This window comes from Xylaria bambusicola (genome assembly GCF_022495145.1).
Source record: "Xylaria bambusicola strain CBS 139988 unplaced genomic scaffold F5B22scaffold_56, whole genome shotgun sequence".
Lineage (NCBI taxonomy): Eukaryota > Fungi > Ascomycota > Sordariomycetes > Xylariales > Xylariaceae > Xylaria > Xylaria bambusicola.
In genome coordinates this window covers 1-18,280 of record NW_025953609.1, presented here as the reverse complement: position 1 = coordinate 18,280, position 18,280 = coordinate 1, and the positions used below count along the sequence as shown (strand labels likewise).

Genomic DNA, 18,280 nt, shown 5'->3' with positions numbered 1-18,280 from the left:
TCAGAACTCCGAATTGATCCTTGCGTTGTTGAATCCCTGCTTTGACCTTCTATCGGTTTCAAAGTATAGATATCTAAGTGAATTGAAATGATGAGTACGGGTAGGATATTTTATCCCCACTCCTAGCGCGATGTCATTATCCTACAATGCCATCTACCACGTGTGTTGTTTCGAATCGTTAGAATGTGCAGCTGAATATTGGAGGGCGAAAGCATACCCTTGCACGGGTCTTTCATGTCGGTTGATATGCACTGACTCTCTATGTAGGTGGCAATATTATACCACTGCCGAATACGGAGGCATTGGTAACCTATTAGGGCTCAACCCTCTCGAAGTTCGCCATTTGAGTGGATAGAGCGGATGAAACCGAAATTCTAGCTGTTGGGAGTCCCTGCTAAACCTGCTTACTTCTGACATAAAAGTTTTCTAGGCTCCTTTGCCAGCAGGTGCAATTATGGCACCGTTCGCTGCCGGCGTAACGTACGGCATGGCGGGGCTACCATTCATTGCCGGCATACTCGTCATGGGCTGAGGACTTGGACTTGGCTGGGAATAGCCCACATTGACGGGTTTGTTGGCTCCCAGACCGATACCACCAAGTCCAACGGGAGGGCCTGGGTGACCTTGACTGGAAGATCCCGTTTGTCCTTGACCAAGTATTGGATTGCCGTGGTTCTCATTGGGCTTGTGGACGCTTTGTTGAGCATTAAACCGAGCCTTAGCCTGATCCACTACCAATATTAGAGTTAGTGGTCTGGTTTTCCTCCCCTGGGTAGTTACACTGGACGAATAGGATTAGATAACAACCGTCGAACCTCCTAGCTGTACAGATGACAGCTGAAATCAAAACAGAAGAGGTTACTTACTGGCTTGTTGAACTTGGTGTGAGCTCAAAGACGTTTGGAAGGATGTCCCTGAGGTCTGATGTGGCTGGCTTGCGTGATGTTGGTTCCCCATCTGGTGGTTCTGCATCGGCGGTGGAACGTGTGTTGTGGCAGGAGGGTAATAAGGCCGTGGTGAGTTGCTAGCCATGTGCGGCCCACTATAAGAGGGCTGACGTGAAGGTGTGCCTGCAGGATGATACCCCTGTGCCTGTGGTGGCACATGTGGGGAGTGGGGTTGCTGGTGGTGAATGTGCGGAGAGGCCGTCGCCGTCCGTGGAGGCATTGGATTCGTGCCGTTGGCATAATGTCCATACGGAGCATGGGAGGGTGTGGGGGCCGGCGAATGCGGCTGTTGATGCGGCTGATAAGACTGATGAGTATAGTGAGTAGGTTGAGTGTTAGGTGGGTGAGGATTATATGCCTGGAAACGAGTTTGTTGAGACGGAGTATTGCCCAAATGACCCAGGTTATTGTAGCCAGGAACGTATTTCGTATTTGGCGTCGAATACATGCGATTTGGTGTGGGTGTTGACGTATATGAAGGCTGAGAGTACCCAGATGTAGGTTTGACGTATTGTTGAGTATAGCCTGTGTTCTGATATGCGTTCGGTGGACGATAACCCGTGTTCGGGGTAGGCCTTTGCTGGTAATTTGGTGGCATGGTTTGCGATCCACGCTGCATGGCAGGTTGTGGAGGTCGGATCGGGGTTTGATTAGGATAGTATTGTGGGGTCGCTGCTGGAGCCCGATTCGAAGGTTGGTGATATTGTTGACTATACTGCATACTGCTAGAAGAACTAGACGAACGATGCGAAACTGGCCTAGTATTTGTGGTGGCAGCGGCAGTTTGTGCTGCTCTAGCACGAGCAGCCGCTTCGTCTTCTTCCATGGTGCCTTGATACTCGTCACTGCGAATTTCAATCTTCGTCGAGATGTTCAGCTCCTCTAGTTTGTCTGAGTTGAGACGGGCAACGGCGTAAGGCGGCAGCATCTGGATAATTAATGAAAGCTGGGCCTTGAGAGCCTCGTAAGTAGCCGTCTCCTCCTTTCCTGGTAGCACCTGCGTCCCATTTGTTAACATGTCGCTGTGTGCGGGATCATTGGCGTATCGACTTTGACTGGTTGCTGTGGGTAGTGTCAAATTGCGATTCTTCTGATACGATAGGAGGGTCTGAATCATATCCGATACATCCTGAAGAACATCGTCGGTATCCTTTTTCTCATCCGGTTTCTGAGGACAGCAAGCCTCTTCAAGACTAGGATCTATAACACTGTCGTCCCAACTGTCAATTGCTCGCTGAATTGTTTCCTCGTCAATCTCATCCTTGGGGTCCACCTTCATCTGATCGCTCTCATCTGTACTGTCATCAGCGTGTTCTACATCGATCAAGCGATCGAAACTGCGCTGTCCAACTTTTTGCCACCACAGAGTGTGGCTAATCAAACCTGAGGAGACCATGGCTGCTGAGTCGTCTTTTGACGGTGCGAAGCTGGAAAAAGCACCTCGGAAAAGAGATTCTAGCTCCGATGTCTCCAATTCCAAAGAAGAAGGCTTGTTGCCTGCAAGGCTGAGAGCACGTTCGCGCTGTTTTGTCATTGTCTGGGATGTGGGTGAGGCATTACTGTAGTTCAACCAGCTCCCTGTCGATAGAGGCTGACTGAAATATGATCCGGCTCGATACTTGGACTTCTCGGTCAATTCAGGTCTGTGCCAGCCCACTTGCACGCCTTTAGTGGTGCTTTTTGGAGCCTTGGGCGGAGGCAACGAGGGGAGATTACGGGGTGCTGGAAACAATTCGCCCAAGGTCTTCGACTTCTTGTCCTTATCTACAGGAGGATGGAATGAATAAGGAAGAACTTTAGTTAGCCTGATACCATTAGGTAGATCAATCTCCCGAAGCGGGTGAGAGCTAGCATCAGCTCCGGCAGTGCTATCGATGGGCTGTCGAAGACTTGAATATAGCTGCCGTGGTCTGGGGGCTTCACCAAAAACGGTGAGCATGATATTGCTGTTGACATTTGCCTGCATATCATTTGCAGGATCCAGGGCTGCCAGGACCTCGAGATCCTTAGATGGCCTAGGATATGATAATTCACGCTTGAACAACCCAAAAGCATTCTTTTGGAACGCCAGAACGGGCGCAATGGCGGATTCAAGGGTTGAAAAACCGTCGCCGTCCTTAGCGAGTCGCAGTTCAGTAAGCTGATCAGTAATGGAAGATTTTATATCGACGATAAAGGCTTCAACATTGGCATATTCGCCATGTGCAACCTTGTCGGCAATCGAATAAGGCAGCCTGTTTTCTACCGACTTCTGGCGTTTGGCTTCGGGTTCACCAGTAGGATCGGGTTCGGGCATGGGGCGCTTCAAGATGGAAGGCGTTGTGTCAAATCTATATCAAAGCGACGGTGAGCATAAGCTGTCAAGTAGGGAGGCATACATATAGAGAGGGCCGGGAATAGAGGCGCCGTGCAGCACGAATTGATGGTCGCAAGGGATAGACTGTACCTCTCAAGAAGTAGATAGTAATTCTGGATCATCTCGGGAGAAGTCTTGTTGCGCTCGGCAGAATCCGAGTTGGCATCAATAGCAGACGTGTCAGGGACATTTAGCTGCTTCCCGTCGTCATCGTCGCTTGATTCGCGCTTGCGCTTGACGGCAGCATTGATGGATTGCGAGGCGTCGGCGTCGGGAGTTGGATAAATAGGCGTCGGCGTAGATACCCTGTTGGGTTGCGCGACGGCTGGCGAGGCCATGACCACAGTCTATTGAAGAAACAGGGGCGGATGGGGTGGTTCGTTGCTGGCGGATGCAGATACCATCCATCCAGGTGGAGGTACGATGACGGCTGTGGTCGTTATCGCGCGCCGCCAGCGGAGTAAGGATGCCTGTATCCTGTCAAAAGGCGTTGTTGGGATGCGGGTACCGACGCTGGGACCGAGCAGTGCTGGTGCTGGTGCTGGTTCCGGCGCGGACGAGTGCAGGAGGTGGTGGAAATGGACGTGTTGGTTGGTGGTTCGTACGCGACGGTGCACGCTTTGGATTGCGGTTTGGTCGCGACGAAAAAAAAAGGGCGGCTTGGTATTTCGCAGAACAGCGGCGAGTTCAGCGTAGTTTGGGACCTAGCAACCTCCGACAACCACAGCCAAGACGCAACAGCATCAGCACCAACACTCACGAACTCGAGAGAAGACCCAGGACAATCCACGACGATGACGGGAATGAAAACGCCGGATGAGACCAGGTGGCATCAATCGTGCGAGACAGCTGTGAGCTAATTCTTGACCTAATTCTCGAGACACGAGAAGGCCCTGAGATAGAGGAAGGAAGACGCGGGCAGACAGGGCTCTCGTGAACTGGACAGGACTGGACGGGACTGGGGACTGGGCAAGTAAGAGTTAGACGACAGACAAGACGGACAGATTTGGCTTGGGGCCATTCGCTCTTGCTTGGGGGGGCCGGCTGGCTTGGGGGCGGCTTGGGAACAGCGAAAATTGAGCACCTGGGCAGGTATGGTTAGGGACCTAAGTACGTTCCAATACCTATTCACTAACAATTATGGGGCTCTCGTCCAATAACGTCCAATCACGTACCGTCTGTCGCTCTGAATGAGATCACGTGGCTTGCATTCCAGTGCTGGTGGCAGTCTTGAAACAGCATATACCTTTATGGGTGAATTCTCGGCATCACTTGTCTGCATACTGCATGTAGGTACCTACTAAATGGCATACCAGTACCTGAACATGTACATCATTAGGCATGGAACATCTTGAATGATAGGGAAGAGACGTTTGAATATAATCATATGTGGAAAAGGCATGCTGTGATGCGCATGGAGCGGATGTTTTTCTATCAATTATATTTTGTTTCATTTATTTCAAGACAGTTTTGATACCATGCTCTGTTGCCCTCAACTAACCTGAGCAATGCATTTAGGTCTGGATTCATACAAAAGGTATGCCATTCTAGTACCCAGCTATATTCTGGTGTTGAATGCAGCTTATATCGGCACAAGCTTCCAAGCTTCGAAGTAGTAGTATCCATTCTAATAACAACAGTCACTTGGGCAGAATTACTCGCGCCTCAGCGGGCATTTGATGAATATATTCGTCACTCTAAATCGCCTGACATGGGCCTAGCCCTCTGCTCAATCTCCTTGGGCAGCTTTCAGTACATACGTGGGTAGTTGTGAGCCAGCTCTACGTCTGGTGGATGCGTTAGGTACTGCATGATTTGGACTTGATGGTTCCTTAACTTTAGAGTCCGCGATTTCTAGCACTTCTTACTGGCGAGCTATACTTGTATACGGATATTACCTAGCACAACTTAAGGCTAGTCAGGAACACAGCAACCGGGTCCTTACTAAACATGTAAATCGGGGTCTAAGGCCTTCGACTTGTCTGCTCCTCCTTATAGCTTGTGATACTCTGAAATACTTACCTAGGTAGGTATGTAGGCAGTTGAGTGACGCATGACAACTAGTTGCACCCATAAATAGTGCCGAGATACTGGATACACAGCACGTACGACCTACCTATGTCTGTACGTATTGGTCGGAACAGTGTATTTGTGTATAAACATTAAAGGTCACTTCTAGGATGCTACACTGATTAGATTCTGTACTGAACAAGACGCAATAACTAAATGAAGCGACCTGATTAGTGAGCCATTGATTTCACATAACAAAGAATGATGGTTCAAAAACAACACTAAGCAATCGACTAAGCATACGGTGCAAGAAAAAAATCAATGTTGTGTAGACCGTATTGTACATGTAAATAAAACCCAGTCTCTATGCACTCCTGAGTAGACAGGAGAGCTGAAGAGGTAAGCCTTTCAAAACTTTCGAACCGGACTGTTCCATAATGTATCAGGCCGCCTAATCCAACTTGATCAATCAATAGCTAGCTAATTACCAAAGTTTGTTCATTCAGTCTCACATGCTTCCTTCGAGTGTAGTTATAATCATTGTATCAAGTCGTCGTTGACTATAAGTTTATTTCGCCTTAGCCAAGCCGACAGTTCCCTTACCAAGATCGTAGATGGAGTAATACTTCCGGAGGAAGGCATCACCGAGGATGGCCAAAGGACCGACAGGAGCGGGGAAGTCCATGCCCATGAACGTGGAGATGCAGCTACCAGAGACCTCAAGGATATAGTCGTAGGGAGTAATAGAGAAATCATAGCCGCTCAGCTTGAAGGTAACATCAGGCAGGGAATCACGAGCAGAGCAGTCAACGCTGTACTGGCCATTGAAGCCCTTCTTGGCGCCCATCTCCTTGTTCAGAAGTTCGGCAAGATCGGTGGGCAGAGCAATCAGAGATGTGCCGGTGTCGAGGATGACACCGGTGTTGTCAAGCTCAGCAGTCTCGCCACCGAAAGAGATGGAATCAAGGTCGACCTCCCAGTAAGCCTTGCGGCGCAGGGGGATTTCGGTAATCTTGCCAGTGTAGTGGTCCTTATCAACACCACCGAAGACAACCTCGGAATCATCGCTACCACTCTCACTGTTTAGGTAGAAAGCAAAGACGGGCTCGTCAATGAGCTTCTGGTTAATGAGTTGGTAGAAAGGAGGGACGATTCCGTTCACTGAGAGGCGGTCGAAACCCATTCCCAGGATACCATCGAATCGACCAAAGGCAAAGGCCAAGCCTGGCTCGCTGGTGGCCTCGGCGAAGTCTTGGCCCTTGATCTTGAGGTCACCAATGGTTACATCGTCTTGGGAGACGAATCCGCTCAAGCTACCGGAACCGTAGCGGATTTCGAAGTCGGTGCCGTTCTTCTTGTAGGTCGATGAAGAAGACGAGTCGTACTTGCTGTGGAGGAAGCAGGCGATGCTGCCGCAAGATTGTGAGGGAACCCAAAGGTTAGAACTGCCGGTATCGAGGATGACCTTGAACTCCTGGGGCGGCGTGCCGATGCTGATCTCGGAGAAATCTGAAACAAGTCAGAGAGAATAACATGTCTTGGATTGCGGTCATACGAACATTGAGCATTCATGAAATTGGAGATGGGGAGAGGGTGATCAGCCTCGGCGTGCATGCCAGCACCTTCGAAGACCGCTTGAGCATGACTGTCGGGGCGAGCGCCCATGTACTTCTGACCGAGGCCCTTAATCTGTGTCTCGATCGGGATCGTCTCCTGTATCGCGTTTTCATTAGTATTTTCGGCGGACTATTCGAAACCTTTAAATACGTACCAGCTGCTCAGAAAGAGGCACCTTCTGAAGCTTCATCTTGTGAACTCCTCCGGCATGGGCGGAGCTAAGCAGCACAGCTGCGCTGAGGAGAGCTCCCTTCATGATGGGCAACTCCAACTACACGGATAAAAGCAAAGAATCAAACGGGACCGAAAACAATCCGATACGGCTGGGTTTCGTTAAATGACTCGAAAGGTGATGGGGATGAATGGATGATGACGATGTAGGAGAGGAGAGGAAGATAGGTAGGTAGGTAGGTAGGTAGGCTGGATGATGCAGCTGGTCTGGGAGGTAAGGTCGCTGGATAGAAGGATGAGACGCTGGCTGGGGACGGCCGGGGGCGGAGCACCTTTGCGCTCATCAATGGTCGGCCGCACCAGGGCGATAAGTACCCAGATACCTGGTTACAGGCACACTCTTGCACGGAATGGCAGGTATCCCGGCGCATTCGCTTGGTACCGCATCTGTACTGCACTAAGCTTAGGCAGGCACCAACGCAGTAACAGCACTAAACTAAAATCAGATCATGCAACCTGGAAGGGTCGCAGTGGTGGCGAGAGTGGATGTTTCAAAACCTACCTGAACAGCTCTTGCAGTACCTACAGTTGACTTCGCTAGGTACAGCATAATTCTGAGGGTACTTACCTAGTACCTACTTAAGTACAGGGCATAAACGTACATAGGTACCTCTCGATAAAGACGCCCCTACTATACAGGTACCTACCTTACCTGGTGAATTGGGTGGCACGTGCATACCCGGGCTGCTAGCTTGTGACCAGCCATTCATTGCCCAAGGCAGGAGCTGATGACGCAGTTAGAGACGGCCGAGCAACAGCCAGGCTCACCAGGTAAACAAGCTCCTCGATAAGGCGAGTTGAACATCCACCCAAAATGCAATCCTGTCAGCCATGGTATTGCCTTACGGATACGGTTATCTTGCGCTTGTGCTTCGAAAACAGCATTGATGAGTGCACGGCGATGTGACGATTATCTGTACCAAACTGTTTGTGATGCTGAATCCAAGAGTGATGCGCTGACCTTCGCATACCTAGGTACTGTAATAGGTAGTGCGACCATGTTAGCTTGCCCCAAGCACACGGTAGGCCAAGTTCCAACTTGGAATGCTTCATGCTTTCAGTTCGTTGGCCTAGCATACTTCGAATAGCTCTCAACACATATGTTAAATAATATCATTATGTCTAAAAGCGTCGTTTTCCCCCTCTAGCCGGGTAACTGAGAGAGTAGGAGCAAGGACCTAGTCAATTACGTACGGAGCGATACAGGCAACCTGAACTGGGGGATTTGTTGCGAGGAGCAAACACGCAGCTCGCTCTCAATCCTTGACTGTCGAACCAACTGACTTAGCGGGATGCTGTTGCCGGTCATTAACATATGTTGCTGTTGATCGCCATAACAATATTCATAGTAGAACAAACCAAACTCCATGATTAACATAGCGGAAGGTGTCAGGTTCTTATTACGATGATAGTACAATGATAAGTCATAGAATGGCGTCAGATTGAGTGCCACTGTCCCAACAACACGACCAGTCGAGTCTCCGGGCATAGTCGCAAAGGTCGTCCGGATAGGAAGAGAATAATCTCTTTCTTCCCTATTAAAACATGGAGATTCTAGGCGACAATATCCTTACCTAGTCTCAGGTACAGCCAACATGCAAATGCAATGCCGATGAACCGGATGGTCACCTGCCAGATCTCCTCAGACTTGGCGATAAGTCTCTACTAGGTCTCGAAAAGGAAACCCTTTAAAAGCTGCATGTCTTCAAGTATAAATCGACAGGGGTATAACGGAAGCCTAGAAACAGCCATTCAACGTCACAAATACCGTTTATTCCCCGGTAGATCTGGTCGGGCGCTGCGCACCAATCGACTGGCTCTGGCCGGCCTAGTAGAGACCAAGGCCGGATAGGTAGTGGAGTGCACATTCGTCATGGACACGACGCGTATGCTCCTGACATCAGCGACACATAATCCAGCTGTAATTACTGCTAGTAGCCCTGACAGCCGAGCGCTGAAATGAGCCGTTATGTCTCGGTTTCGCCACGGTTCAAGAGGCTGCTTTTCAAACAAGTGAGGTTCATCATTTTGCTGATAATGGCGGGAAGCATCGGTCACAAACTCATGAGCAAGGTGAAAAACCACCTTGACCCTTCGGGATCAGAGGATCGATCCCAACCTCATCCACCCTCTCATCCCCAGCAGCAATTCCAGCCACAGCAGCAACACCAAGCGCCGCTGAATCCAGCGCCGGATGGATCGAATTCCCACAGATCTCACACCTGGACTCTTAGTTCTGATGTGATACCTCTGAATCAGGGCGGGACGTACCCTCGTCTCTGCCGCCTCTCTGATGGCTCCCTCCTATGTGTAGTGACACGGATGATAGAGGGGATGCATGTCCTCAAGGTATCGCGCAGCACAGACAATGGACGGTCATTCGCTCCTTACAGCGAGATCACACGAGGGCAAGGGGATGTCGACAACGGATTTCTCCTGGAAGTGCCTGTCCGGGGCCAAGGGCCAACAGTGCTCGCGGCCTTCCGTAATCACGCCAAAGGGCCGGATGGCAAGCCAACGCACTTCCGCATCACAGTGTGTAAAAGTACAGACGGCGGGAAAACATGGCGCTATGCGTCCCAGGCCGCGCAGCAGTCAGCAGCCGCAAGCAACGGCATGGGCCTATGGGAACCGTTCATGCGACTTGCTACTACTCCCGACGGCGTGCCCTACGTCCAACTGACGTACTCCGGCGAGCTCGCTCATAATAACCAGGAGACGTTCAGCGTGGACTCATTTGATGGCGGTGAAACGTGGACCGGAGAGCCAAAATGTCTGCGGTGCCATGCGCATACCGAGAACCTTCGCGACGGTATGCAGGGCATCGCGAAGACGTGGGACGCCTCGACGGGCCGCGAAGCGCTCGTAATGGTCTTCGAGACCACGAGAAGACACCCGCATTTCAGCCTCGAGTACGTCGTCTCGTACGACGATGGCCGATCCTGGGGCGACCGCGGCGTGGTGTACGTTCCGCGGGGCGATAAGAGGAATGCGGGGTCCCCACAGATCGCGGCTTGTAAAGGTGGGAAATTGGCCGTGGTGTTCATGAGTGATGAAGATGTGGAAGAGAAGAAATGGCCTCACAGGGCGGCTGTCAAAGCTGTATTTGCGGATGGGGTTAATCGAGGGAAGATTCGCTGGTCGGAACATCCTGTCCTAGTTCACGCCGCCCCTGCACATTGGCCCGGCGTGCTTTGTACGGCTGAGGACGAGGTTATGGCTGTGTATGAGCAGAACGGGAAGCCTCTAGGAAGGCTGTTACATGTTTCATCCTAGATAAATTGGAGGTTTGCTAGCATGGGTTATGTATACATCTTGAACTTAACCTTCACCTCGTCGTACTCCGTCATTTGACATGTGTAGTTCATTCCTCGTTTATAAACAAGCACCCGACGCGGGTTCAATTTGTGTCGTTGAAGCATAAGACGGAGTGCGAAGCTTGCTAAGTATTTAATAGGCGTAGACTTAGACCTGACAAAGGCTACGAAGATTGATAAATGGAATTGAATATCAGTGGTAACAGGATAAAGTACACGTGCTAGGGCTGCCTAGGCTTCACTTATGTCTTCACGATATACTCTCCTAAGCTCAAACATAACCTCAACCGTGATCAACGCAATGATGATCCACTCTAGCCTATGGCCATATTTCTCGCTAATCATCTCCCGGAGAACGCTCACGTTTTCATTTGCGTAATCAATTCTCTTGTTGAGAATCTCGATCCGCCGGCGAACAGATAGCGCAGCACCAATCTGGTTGTAGTACTCTTCGAGTTTAGACTCTGACTCCCAAAACATGTCTGGAAGCTCTTCTGTGATATCAGAATAGTGGTTCAGTTGTGACCGTAGGCTCAGTAGTTGACCCGTCATCTTTATGATAGATGATCGCTTCAGCTTGCTTTGTGACCCTGCTGCAAGCACATTCAATGTCGCTTTCGATTCTTGAAGAAGGGACTCGAGATCAGTCTCTAGCACTGCTAGTTTCGGGCTTCTTGCCAGCCCACTTGAGAAAGCAACCTTGGCCAGAGTAGTATCTACTCTATTGTTCAGCGTGTCTTGAACTCTTGTGCCAAGTATGACAACTTCGCCTCTCATATAACTTGTGTCTCGAGTGTCATCCGCGGTAAACTCGAGCATCTCCAGTTCCGCACGATTCAGATGTGGGAAGCTCGCGGCTCGGATCAAGTGTTTTGATGCAAGCTTGATCAGTATGTCTTCTGGCATGGACCACGTCACCACGGTTCCTGAAGGAAAGACAAAGATATCGCCATTATTTACGCCCCTCGCATGGACGACAGCTTGGGTGTCGAACTCGATGCCATCCGGATCTAGCTCGAAGCCATGAAAGCTGAGAATCTCCTGCACCTGTGTCATATTAAAGGACTGGGCAACGCATATTGCGCGGATGGATCGACTCGAGTCGGTATCATCGTGATCTGTAATCTCCAGGGTAGCGGATTTTCTCGAAGTGTTAGTGCCCTTCGAAGGTTTCGTCGCAGAGCCTAGTCGAAGACTCTTGGCTGCAGATGCTCGCACAGGTTTTCTTTTCAACGGGGCAGTCTGAACATTTCTCGATGTCTCCGTGCCTCTCGAAGATTCTTCTAAAATGTCAGAGCTGTTAGCTCTTTCATCTGCCTTTAGAAGTTGGTTTGAGGTGAAGAAGTCTCGTTTCCGAGGCAGATATGCGACGGTTGTCTGGTGGAATTGTCGTAACGGCCGGGGAGTGAGGGCTCTGGTGTGTATTCCTCGGAAAGTAGGTGTGATCACCTTTTGCAAAGGACATCGCATGGCTTCAATCGTGTGGCCATGAGGGCCGAGTCAATCGAGGCGGAAAGCATGAAGTGAATGGCGTCAAGTGGAAAAGCCCACCTTTTACCTACCCACCTAGCCGAGCCCGATAAGGACTTAGGTAGGTGTGGTTTGGACAGAAAATCTTTATCGATAAGCATTACCCGCCATATTGTTCTTGTTATCTTCATCATTACCTACCAGGCTGAATAGCATCAATGGCAAATTCCCCAACATTGGTATATCGCTCGTTACCTAGGTAGCTATGGAAATTCTACGTTCAGTTTTGCTAGATCGTAATGGGTGAAGCCCCCTCTAGATCTAGATAAAAACAAAACATGCGAAAACCGCTCGCAAGGACTGGGATTGGGCGGCTGCTATCTGAACACGCTTGGAGCCAGGCGCTATCCCGAAAGACGACCGCGAAGCGTAAGCTTCCTATTTCTCCGAATTCTATCCTGGCGCTACGCCTAAGGCGTACGTCTGACGAAGAAAAGAAAAGGCATCAAATTGCCTATCGGTTTGCGGCCTCTTTGCGAAGTGGCCGCCTCCCGATTCTAACCCTACAGAGGTGGTTAGCAAGTCAAGATCTGTCGTCAGAAGGACCTTTAGCTACAGACATAGCTGAGAAGACTAAAGCCGACTGGACAGATGCCTTCAACAATCTAGCCGGGAGGGGGTGGTCATGGGACGATGTCGACCATTGGATATGGATACTCTCTGGAAAGGATGAGGATACTCGCGTGCAGCGTCTTATCTCTACTGATACCCCGAGGCCTATCTTCCTTCTACTTCTTCTCCTCCGGAGTGAGACATTTCAAAATGCCGGGACATTATCCTCCTTGATGCAGTATATCTCTAAGCATCATATGACGCTGTATAGGAAGCCCGCCGGTACTCAAGTCGAACCGAAGAAGATCCTCACCGTATCCCAGTTCCTTATAGTGCTGCGTCGCCTCGTTCGCCACGTTCAGGTTGTTCACCCTCCGTCTATTGTTACTGTTGCTCGCCTTGCGGCAAATTACATTGAATCTATTCCAAATGATCCGCACCATACGCTTCACAACACTGATTACCATGATCAGTGTACCGTCTATAATACAGCACTCTATCATTTGAAGAGGCATGCATCCAATCAACCACTTGCCAATATGGAATTTAATTGGAGGGCGCAAAAAAACCTTCTAACCATGTCGGATGGGCTGAGAAAGCCATTAATCATTAACAAGGCTAGCTATCAGGCTATTCGACAAGTGCTTGTTGGATTAAAGAAATCAGGCAAGGAGAGAGCAGTCGCATTGCGGTATGCTAAATCGTGGCCGCCATATAGGCAGGACTTTGATGGAAGGGATACGAAGCGGAGCATTGAAGACGACAGATCCAGAAGTGTAAAAGCCGGGGTTCTCATGCAAGAAGCTGGCTATCCAGTAGATGAATATGACAGGGCGCTAGACGTCTTGGGCGGTACCGACGAGGGCTCCCCTACAATACAGACCCGCAGTCTCCCGCCGAAGCAGTGGACCGGTAAGGTGGAAGAGCAAAACATCTACTCTCGCTGGGCCATGAGCATCAGAGCGACCCGCAATTCCCAAGAGGCTTGGAAAGCTTTCAACAACTTTGCGGAAAAGTCTGGGCTAGCACCTACTCTTCCAGTCTATAACGAAATGTTCGTGAAGCTTCAGGCAGCACCAGTGGACCTTGAATGGAGCGGAGATCTGTTACCTGGTGATTCGAGAGAGACATTTCCCGTCCACGATGCTAATTACAGCCAGTATGAATTAGCTCGGTTATCTCCTCCCACTGTGTCGGAACTATACGCTGAGATGATGAGTCGTGGCATTAGACCGGGAGGTCATGGCCTCCACAATCTGATTATAAACGCAAGATCTGTTGAAGAAGGACTGCGTTATCTTCATGACAGTGGCGTACCTTCTGATGTTACCGAGTCTCTCGCTGCTTATAGATTATCATTCACACAGTCCCTAAGGCGAATACCACTTCTCTCTTTCAGCAGTTACATTCGTCTGCTTTGTAAGTTACAGCCCAATCGCCAAGGTCATGATAAAATTTACGGCAACGAGCTCTATCGAATACGCTACGCCGTCATTCTCACTTCGATGAGACTTTCCCCAGATACAACTGAAGGCAGAACCTTTCGGCCTCCTTGGTATGCCATCTTGCGAGCATTAGCACGCGCTCATATAGCTGTCACGGATGGACCTGCTGCAGAAAATGATCTTGAGGCTCTGAAGATGTCTATGGAAATTGTACAGTCTGCACGCAGCAGGGTGGGAATTGATTCTGAGCTCTTCATACTACTTTGCCGTGCCATTCAGAAAGCGGCGCTCTCAAGACTCAGATCCCTGCCAGAGGTAGATCGTCTACATGCCCCTCTGATACCTAACTCACACCAATTACTGGAAATAACTAGCTCGATTTTTTCCAAACTAACAACACCGATTGTTGATGGAATGCCGGCGTCTTCTCCAATGCTTAATCTGCAATATCCAATGGGCCCGCCTCACCTCCATGCATACATGCGAGCTCTCGCATTCTTACAAGCCCGAGATCAAATGACGGGGCTTATTTTTTGGATGTTAGATAACTACAGCTATGTCAAAGAGGAAGCCGAACGCTACAGCAATCGTGGGCCAGCCATGATAGCTAAGACTTTTTGCGCCTTCCAGGCCTTTGCTAGCCCTGCCCTTGAAGAGGGTGTACAACAAGAGCTAGAGGATCGCATGGACCGTCTCGTCGCGGATGGGGGGAACTGGAGATGGCCAACGGCGGAAGAAGTTGAGAACTATACTTCTGCAGATGCGAGAGGTGGCTCTGAAGCGATTCGGCGTAGGTTAATGGCAGATGCGCACACGAGCAATGTGCATGATAGCCGGCTGGAGGCAATAGCCGCCTAGCCGTGTGTATAATACAATCTGCATAGTCAGGATTTATATATAATGATGAAGATACCCATAGATTTAAAATTCACGTACATTCTATAACAACCTTCCCCGGCTTTAACTACGAGTACCTCTTTGCCCCCTCACTTTTCGTGGCTTCGACATTTGATTATCCCCAATTCCATTCATGTGGCATGAAGACGTGCCAAAAACAATACTAGTGTAAAGCGAGCTCTGAACCGCCGTTATCATTGAATGTGTATGTTAGAGATTGCATTACTTGACATGGATCGGTTCAAGGTTGACAATGGCATCCAGTCTACATATCCATGGAGTCCTCCTTTTGCAGGCGCGTGGGGTGTACAAGGTGTGTAAATTTCAATATGACTTAATCTAATGCGAATCATAGTTGATGTGTTCAGATCTGTGCTGAAATGAGTGCCTAAGGATATATGCACCATTGACTGCTAGATAGCTACCTAAGGTAAACTTCGGGGTCGAGGTGAATTTACTTGTCCATCTTCCTGAAGTTTGGGGGAGTTTCCCAGGGAATCGGACAGGACAGAGCGTGTAGATAAAAAATTGATCAAGTGCTACACGCGTACAAGTTGAACATATAGTTCGTCTTGCGTTTCGGCCGTACGACAGGCCATCGTAGGCTGTTCGTGATCTTTGAAGACATGTAGGTAACATTGGACAATATGGGAAAGTGAGGTTATACAGACTCCGCTTTATGAAACAAGCCCTTGAGACCAGGCGGTTAGGGCTAGCAGGCCAGTTGCATATAGAGTCGAGTTAAGCCATCAAGGCCAAGAAGGAATTGGTTCGTCAACGACTCATGCAGCCTTAGTTGATCACTGTATTGTGAATAACATCAGATTCCCAGCCCAGATCTCTGCCCTGATTGTAGCAAGCCCGCTACACGTTTAGAAGCGGCAAGGACAACCGAGATGCTAGGTAGCGGTCGTTTCTTTGTCTTAAAGACTTACCTACCTTATCAACCAAGGAAGACCTGAGTCCCTCAAGTAAGACATTTGGTCCGATCAGATGTAAGTGTGCTGCTAGATCTTGCCAAGCTCTATGGTTCTATTTAGGTTTATCTTCAGGTGTGCTGCATGCACGCTGCACGAAATCCCATGTATCTGCAGCATGGTGCCTGTGCCAAATACTTCAGCTTCATGTGCCGTAGGTACCACAGCTGCATCTCCAAAGGCACTGGTTTACTTACATTTTACCAGGCCACCTAGGTTGGCCGCACATGTACCCTAGGTTGGCCGCACATCCACTCCATTTGAACTAAAGTAGCCATACCATATAAATAGTATATAATTCATACTATAGGCCAAATCCTAACAATATATTTAAAGCTTATAAGTATATTAATTTTATTTAATATATAAAAAGTAAAAAGTGGGTTAAGCTTAATTATAACCTTTTATAGCTAAATAGTTAACTATTAAAGTATATTTATTAATTAATTAAAGGGAAGGGGAATATTATATATATTTATTACTACTATCTTTACTTTAAAAACTTTAAACCCTTTAATTAAATAAGCCTAATTTATAATATTACTTAATATTTTTATACTATAAATTAAAAGAATTATATAGCTTTATTAAATGTTAAATATTAAAGTTAAATTAAAAGGTTTTATAAAATTTTGTTATTATTATTTATATATTTAAATAAATAGAAAGATTAATTTATATTAATATTTATATAATAGGTTTAAATATAAATATTTAAACATTTTAATTAAAGTATTTTAAATTATATAGCAATTATATATAAATAAAAATTATAACTATTATATAATAAAATAATAATTTTAAAATAATAAAGCTAAAATAGTTTATCTATTTTTATTTATAATAATAATAATATACTTTAAAACCTAATAGCTTAATAGTTTAAGGTATAACTTTTTATTAAAAGGAATAAGGTTAATATTAAAAGTATAAATATTTAATTTTAAATATATATAAAGGTTAAAAAGTATTTTTAAAATTTAATAAAGGTTAATTAATTAATTAATTTAATTAATTAATTAAGGTTAAATAAATATATTATAATATATTAAATAATTAATTAATTAATTAATTAAGGTTAAATAAATATACTATAATATATTAAATAATTAATTAATTAATTAATTAAAGTTAAATAAATATATTATAATATATTAAATAATTAATTAATTAATTAATCTTAATAAAGGTTAAATAAATATATTATAATATATTAAATAATTAATTAATTAATTAATTAAAGTTAAATAAATATATTATAATATATTAAATAATTAATTAATTAATTAATTTTAATAAAGGTTAAATAAATATATTATAATATATTAAATTAAACTTTTAACTATAATTATAATAATACCTCTTTAATAATATTTCTTATATAGCTATATTGTTAAAATCTTTAAACTATAAATTAAAAGGCTATCCTTTAAGGATATTATATACTTATAAGCCTTTTCCAACTTTTATATATATTTAAGATTTTATATAAAGTAAAGAATTTAGAAAAAGTTAAATTAAAATAAAGGAAAAAGGTATAAAAAGGCTTTAAAAGGTAAAGAATTAATATAGCTAATAAATGTAATTAAAATAACTTATTATTTTTAAAAAGGTAAAGGGCCTTTTAATATAAAATACTATTTTTAAATTACTCTTTTTTAAATTAAATAATTATAAATATTAAATAAAGTATATAATAATATTAATAATGAACTTTTATAAAAATATAACTACTTTTTAATTAATTAAAAGATTAAACCTTAATTTATAAAAGCTATAATAATTAATATTAAAGGTTATTTATTATTTTTAATAAAAATAATAATAAAGCTATTAATAATAATATATATATAAGTAATAATAAAAAATAAATAAATATTTAATTATTGTGACGGAGCAGCGCGGCGCTTTCACCAGCGGCGTAGCGCTTTCGCTAGTGGCGCGGCGCAACGCTTTCGCTAGTGGCGCAGCGCTCTTGGCCAATGGCGCAGTGCGCCCCTGACGAGGGCGTACTGCGCCCCAACAAAAGCGTACCTATAAGGGCGCTTTTAGCAAGGGCGTTACGCTTCGAGGATTAGCCGGAATATTTATATAGTTAGAATTTTCTATATACTTTATTATAGGATTAATAATAAAATAATACTTTTAATTTAACTTTAAAAACATTATTTAAAAATATTAATTTAATTTTATTAATTATAAATATTTATTAAAATTATAAGCTTAATTTATTTATAAATTAAGTTTTTAATTAAAATTAATACTTTTTTATTATTAATTATATAAAGTATATTTTTTTCTTTTATCTTTTAATTATTTAATATTTATAAATATATTTTATAAATATATAATATTTAAATTAAATTTAATAAAGTTTATTATTTTAAATAATATTATATTA

General features: G+C 45.6%; 5 protein-coding genes across 5 annotated transcripts; 2 read left to right on the top strand and 3 right to left on the bottom strand.

Annotated features, from left to right (window-relative positions):
- Positions 1-426: 426 nt before the first annotated feature.
- Positions 427-3,641, bottom strand: F5B22DRAFT_650604 (uncharacterized protein; the record flags this gene model as incomplete). The annotated part of the gene is made up of 3 exons (XM_047979338.1): positions 427-731; positions 867-3,277; positions 3,394-3,641. 3 exons carry the CDS (start codon positions 3,639-3,641, stop codon positions 427-429), a joined length of 2,964 nt encoding a protein of 987 aa, XP_047826729.1.
- Positions 3,642-5,881: 2,240 nt separating this feature from the next.
- Positions 5,882-7,186, bottom strand: F5B22DRAFT_650603 (aspartic peptidase domain-containing protein; the record flags this gene model as incomplete). Its single annotated transcript, XM_047979337.1, has 3 exons — positions 5,882-6,822; positions 6,873-7,026; positions 7,085-7,186. 3 exons carry the CDS (start codon positions 7,184-7,186, stop codon positions 5,882-5,884), a joined length of 1,197 nt encoding a protein of 398 aa, XP_047826728.1.
- A 1,564-nt stretch (positions 7,187-8,750) lies between these two features.
- Positions 8,751-10,593, top strand: F5B22DRAFT_444376 (Sialidase). The gene has a single exon (XM_047971896.1). The coding sequence runs from the start codon at positions 9,121-9,123 to the stop codon at positions 10,435-10,437; it is 1,317 nt and encodes a 438-aa protein (XP_047826727.1). The 5' UTR covers positions 8,751-9,120; the 3' UTR covers positions 10,438-10,593.
- A 1-nt stretch (position 10,594) lies between these two features.
- Positions 10,595-12,070, bottom strand: F5B22DRAFT_444377 (uncharacterized protein). Its single transcript, XM_047971897.1, has one exon. It carries the CDS (start codon positions 11,946-11,948, stop codon positions 10,710-10,712), a length of 1,239 nt encoding a protein of 412 aa, XP_047826726.1. The 5' UTR covers positions 11,949-12,070; the 3' UTR covers positions 10,595-10,709.
- A 67-nt stretch (positions 12,071-12,137) lies between these two features.
- On the top strand, positions 12,138-14,953 carry F5B22DRAFT_623269 (uncharacterized protein). The gene has a single exon (XM_047976034.1). It carries the CDS (start codon positions 12,287-12,289, stop codon positions 14,861-14,863), a length of 2,577 nt encoding a protein of 858 aa, XP_047826725.1. The 5' UTR covers positions 12,138-12,286; the 3' UTR covers positions 14,864-14,953.
- Positions 14,954-18,280: the final 3,327 nt, after the last annotated feature.